General features: G+C 47.6%; 1 protein-coding gene across 1 annotated transcript in view; it reads left to right on the top strand.

Moving 5' to 3' along the window:
• Positions 1-1,504: 1,504 nt before the first annotated feature.
• PCP4 (Purkinje cell protein 4) overlaps positions 1,505-6,000 on the top strand; it is a 55,820-nt gene continuing 51,324 nt past the window's right edge. Inside the window, exon 1 of the mRNA XM_060009792.1 lies at positions 1,505-1,615. Within this exon, the coding sequence (XP_059865775.1) occupies positions 1,607-1,615 (9 nt within the window). The 5' untranslated portion in view covers positions 1,505-1,606. The remainder of the gene's footprint in view (positions 1,616-6,000) is intronic.

The raw sequence follows: 6,000 nt of genomic DNA, 5'->3' as shown, positions 1-6,000 counted from the left end.
CTTGCACCTGCCCTGCGGTCACCACTTCTTACTTTCTCCTCCAAACTCAGGAAGTAGCTTCTGTGGATCCAACAGGTCGGGTTTCAAACAGTAGGTCACCCAAATATTCCCAGGTCCCACCAGGGCATCTGCGTCCCAGGGTGGCTGCGAGGCAGAGATGGTGGGACTCCACCCCGGAGCAGTCACCGTGGGCCATTCCCAGGCAGTAAGGACAATCAGGAAAATACAGGGAATGGGGAGAGAATTAAGATTTGCCATGATTGTTGGGGTACAGAACTGGGGGTGCCCACTGGCAACAGAAAGCCTGGACAAGGAGGGCATGGAGGTGGCCTGAAAACCCCCTGGGGCGTGAAGTGAGGGAGGAAGGAGCCTTGGAGGAGGAAGTTGAAGGGAGATGCTGCTGAGGTGATGGAGGTGATGGAAGCCAATGCAGGAGAGTCAGAGATAGGGCTGTGACTAGCATTGATTCCAAGAGCAGCTGCTGATTGAATGTCTGTGTTCTGGGTGAAAGGTGAGGCCCGTGGGGCATCTGAGGATCATATAGCTGTACCCAGGTCCTCATTTATTTATCTATATGAGCTATTCCATAGTAACCACTTGGGTATGTTTGTATTTCCGGTAGGTCCTCGGCACGTGAGAAGTTACTGTTATCCTTCGGAGGATCTGCCATGAGAAGGCATCGTTGTTACCACTCTGAGGCTCCTGTGCTTGAATCTGGCCCAGCTGAAGCCGGCAAGTTTCAGGAAGGACCAAGGAGACAGGCAGTCACACGCCTCTCAGTTCTGTGCATCAGCCACATTCTCATCTGTGACGTCTGCCTTGTGAAAATCAAGGGCCCACTCGGATGCTTCTCAGGGTCTTAGGAGTCCAGACCTGGGCAAAAGGATCTTCACAGCCAGGTTGGACGGGCAGATTCCAGGGTCAAAGCCATTTTCCTCCTGGCTCTTGTGAGGCTATGACACCCAATAGGCAAAGCTGGGGGAGCTGCTCTCCTCTGAGGTCCCAGCGTGACTCTCCAGGTCCATGACCCCACTAGGGGATGAGTTTCTGGGGTGCAAGCAGGCTGGCAGGTTTCGGGCTGGAGGAGGAGTGGGGCATGTTCAACTCTGAAGGCTGAGACTGTGCTACGAGGATGAGGAAATGGCAGCTCCTGAGAAAACCAGGAGGGGTGTGGAACGGCCGGCACCGGCATTTTCAGAACTGGTCTTCCTTTGAAAAAAAAATCCCTTCTGTTCACCGACATTGAAAGTGCATTTTCCACATGTCTAAATCCTGTACCCCTTGAAATTATGTTCAATGGCAAACCTGTGATGATTCGTGTGCCTCTGACTTTGACTATTTTGTCATCTGTGGTTTCCTTCCCTCCCTGGCAGGACTTGGAGATGTGACCGAGCCCGCCTTCTTCCTTTGCTCCACTAGGTGGCCCTGGGAGCCCTCAGATATCTGCCAGGCGTTCAGACAGGTGAATGAATCTCATTGGTTCACGGGAGGCATGATGCCACTGGGCAGCCCTTTTTAAGAGAAAAGCCAGGACCGGGGAGCTGCGACCCCTGAGCAGTGCTCTCCGTGTGGCTGGTAGAGATATCGGAGCTGCTGTTACAGCATCATGAGTGAGGTGAGTGGGGCTTTGACTCCTGGAGGGAAACCTGGGGGTGAGAAGGGGCTCAGTTAGGCTCAGAAAATGTAGAACACTTCGACCCTGGACCCATTTGCTTGGGAGACTGACTCTGTTCATATGTGGGTTTGCATGGCAAGTGCAGACATTGGTTAAGTTTGCAACTTTTAAAAATTCACCTTAGGTAGAGAAAGGGATTCATTGTTTTGCTTGTGATTTAATTGTGACTTTGGAAAGTGCTTTGGGGTCTAGACCTCAGGAGAGAAAGCTGAGTGTTTTTAGTCCCTTGCGAAGATTTGCACTCTTGCAGCGTGTGTGTCTTCACGTGTTTTCCTTGGTGGGTACCTGTCAGAATGTGAGCAGGCAGGCCAGCTGGCGAAAGTCAGCCTCAGAAGAGAAGTGAGGGAAGGATTGCATTGCACGGCCATGTGGAAGCATTGCCTGTACAAACTACATCTGCAGTTAATCAGAGTAAAACCAGTAGAGAAATGCAAATTGTATGAACCACAAAAAATCTGCGCGTATGGGCGTGTGGGTCTAAGACGGGAGAAACTCTGGCTCCAATCTTCAATTGAAAGTCACTGCTCTGTATCTGTGTTTATCCAGAAGAGTTTGTTGGGGCAAACTGACAGCTCATTGTATTTTTTAAAAGATCCTATTCTCTGTCTTTCTTTTCAAAAAGGCAGTTTTGGGGTTGTACACCAACACCTTCTAATTCCACTTGGTAGCTGAGATAAATCCACTTTCATATCGTTTTGGCCGGCACTTAAATCATTATTTTAAAAAATCTTTTATTTTGCCTTTTTTTTTTTTGACAGATGGGTGATCCTCTTTTTTTTTGAAATCTACAGTAAAATTAACAACTTCAGAAATAAAATGCCTCTTCCCTGCTTTCATCTCTCTGATGGGTGACTTTTGATATAAACATGACATGAAGACGGAGCAGGCAAAGCGTTATAAAATTTAGGAACAGGGTTTGGGTTGGAGCCAAGGAATCGGGCAAGAAAGAGTGCGAGCGTGGATGGAGGATGGGGAGGCAGAAACCTTCCAGCAGCAGCAAACCTTCCACCACAGCAGCTCCTGTTTGCCCAGTGTCCCCAGTACCAAGCATCCAGTAACCTTATTTGAACTTCCCCACAAGCCTGTGAAGTAGGTGCTATTATGATTCCCAATTGATGGATGAGGAAACTGAGGTTCAGAGAAGTTCAAGGTCAGCTGGCTCAAAGCCACCAGCTAGTGAAGGGCAGATCCAGGACGTGGGTGGGTCTTGATGTCCAAATTGCGTATGGAATTTTCTGATCCGTAGGAACAATGCATGCCAGAGAAAGCGAAAGAGGTGGAGAGTGGGGAGCTGAGGCCAGGAAGCTGGGGCTCTGAAACAGAGACAGGGCAATGAGAGCCAGGCCTTCTTTTCCTGAACGCTCAGGTGAGGGGCTTTCTGTAGACTGGACAGAGATTTCAGTATATTCTCTGTTTGCATCGGCTCACCATACTTGCAAGTAGAAGGGATGGCTGTGTGGGGTAGGTTTTTTTATACAACTTAATAGTTTCAGATAGAAGAAGGGCTTAGAAGCCTGTGTAGCCCAGGGGCCTCCCCCTCTTCGATCAAGTTAGCTAAAGGGGACTCTTCGGGAGTGGGGATCCCCCCGTTGGCTCTCCCCTCTGGCTGTCACCCATCTTCAGCAGAGGCTCCTTGTCCCATGCCACACTCATGAGCTTTCGAGAATGCCTCAGCTTGGCAGTGTCACTTAACTGTGGGTCCCCAGGGAGACAGCAAACCTCCCAGAGCTCACCCATCATGAGGATCACAACCTCGTTTCTGCTGAACATGTAATTAGGGCAGCTCTGCAGCCGCAGCCCCGCCCCCCAGCATTCCGTCAGAGGCCTTTGCGGGCTCTTCCAAGAACTCTGCCCTCTTCCTTAAATGTTGATAAAATCCCACAACATGAACATCTCACACCTTTGCCCCCCTTTGCTTCCCTTCCAGCTCCCTCCGCCTTTCTCCCTCCTGCACCCATCCCCCCCCCCCCCACGTCACGTGCAGCCCCCGTGACCAGGTCTGCAGCTCATCTCCAAGTTTCTGGGAGCGTGCCCCTCGGAGGGCGGGAATTTGTCCCTTGACTCAAACTTAAATCTGCTTAAAACATTTAATAAAGTTGAACAGAAGCTCCTTTTCCGGGTAGAGGACGGGATCTCTCCCCCCTTCCCCCTAAGCTTTTCTTTAGTTGGATGACTTCCATGTGGCTTCTAATTTTAATAATTCTCAGGCGGGGATGGATTTCAGATGATCATTTACTTACCCCAGAGGGCCAAAGCAATGGATTTTGTCAGACTTTCCCCTGACCTCAGGATTTATTTGGGTCTGATGGGCACAGAGTTGCTGCTCCAGCTGTCAGGGTATAGTGCCCGCTGCAGAAATTCCCTAGCTCACAGCTGGGCTGGGAGGAGAGGTCCCGAAAGGGCCACAGGCTCCCTGGGGTGAGCTCTCTCTTTGAGTTCTTGCAGCCTTTGGTGGGGGGACTGAGCCTGGAGCTGGTTTTAAACTGGGTGACTTTACGACCACACATCTTTTTCCCCTTTGACAACGCTTTTTAGGGGTAAGTGGCATGTGATTGAAAAGAGCAGCTCAAGTATAGCAAGGAAAGTAAAGTCCAAATCTAGGGTAACGTGAGAGAGTGGAGGTGGTTTGCAGGGGTGTCTAATTGGCATTTCAGTATTAAAGTGTGTCAGATGCGCCTGGAACAATCTATGAAATGAGCTGGAAGACAATTTAGCCGGGATCAGGATACAGGCTTCGGTACGTTCACTGGATCAAAAATCCTAAACACCAAGATTGAAGTTTACAAAATGTGTTCTCACCTCTTCCCTGCCCAAGAAAGAGAAAGGCTCCTTTTTTTTAGTGACCTAATAATACCATTTGAAAAAAAGTTCCACCAACAATGACAATCAGTTCCATCTTCTCATTCAGGTGTCTGTTTTTAAGTTGCTTTTTAAAAGAACTTATTTAGGAGAGCCAGGAGCAAGATATTAATGCATAAAGGCACACATTTGGAGAGTTGATTTAAAAAATGACACACACCATCGCCCTGTTTGTGAGAGGATGGGGGAGTTCCCGGTTGCATAATGCATCCGTTGACAGCTGTGAATTAGACTTGAGACTCCTTTGGGAAAGTGTTCTCCTGACGCTTCCCTGTTGCTGTCCACAGTCTCTTTTCTTGCATCGGCTTGGATGGGATGTTGCAATTTGGTGCCAGATTTCTGGGCCTTTCTCGCATCCAGGCATTGGCCACGACAAAAGGACCACACCTGTCAAGGCATGGTTTGAACACACCGAGGAATTTTGTGGGTCAAATCTTTAGACCCACATGTGTATCCTTAGCACAGAATCAGAAGCAAGAAGAAAGCAGTGAACAGTGTTGCTCTGGACAGAGATTGCAAGGGAAAGCTATGCCCACTTATATTGGGGGGCGGGGGATGGAAAAGTCTTGATTTTTTTCCCGGAAGTAGCCATTGGTTTAAAAATCACATATGACACTGGTTTAGGGCTCATCTACTCAGCTCTCAGGGTAACCCTTTGGTGAGAGAAATAGTAAGATGAAACAGGCCTAAAATGAAAATTAGTATAGTTGTGTGCTTCCTATGATGTAATAGTGAACTGAAACAGATGCTGACGGGTGAGTAATAGGTTTGCAAGGAACAGTATAATTTCGACCAGTTAAGCACGGATTCTGAGGGTAACTGTGCACAGTGTAGATTTTGCAACTGGCCCCAAAGGCTTAGCAAGAGAAGGTCAAATGAAAATGCAATTCCTTATGTAATTTTAACCTCATTTGGGGATATGCCTGAGAGGAGATATAGGAAGATCCAGCAAAATCCATATGGTTTTGCTGGATCACACATCGATAGATGCTCTCTCTACTCTAATTGGGAACAATAGGTCTAGAAAGACACCAATTGCAACTTGGGTTCGAGTTTCAACATTTCCTAAGTGGGAAGAGGCCACAGTGAAGCAAGAAAATGTGTTTGCTGGGCTGGTGATGGTAATGGATTATTATAAGATTGATTTCCCCCATCCTGCATTTCATTAACGAATGCTGTGGGATTAAGTCTCACCGTTTTTCTCTTTTGAATTCTAAGACTGACAGAATGCAAGATGTATTTTTTTTAGAGAGAAAAATTGAATAAATGACTCACAATTGATTTTGTTAGGGGTTTAGTAGAATAGTGTGATCAAGATGAAGGGGAAACATGAGCTTTTGTAATGGGAAGTGCCTTGAATTTATGATGAACACATTCTCTGCATTATTTTTTAAAATTCTAATTTCCGCTCTCAGTGCTTTATCAGAGGTGTTGTCATAGGTGGAAAGAATTCACAATTTGTTTGG

Source organism: Delphinus delphis, chromosome 4 (genome assembly GCF_949987515.2).
Source record: "Delphinus delphis chromosome 4, mDelDel1.2, whole genome shotgun sequence".
Classification (NCBI taxonomy): domain Eukaryota; kingdom Metazoa; phylum Chordata; class Mammalia; order Artiodactyla; family Delphinidae; genus Delphinus; species Delphinus delphis.
This window is presented reverse-complemented; position numbering and strand designations above follow the sequence as displayed.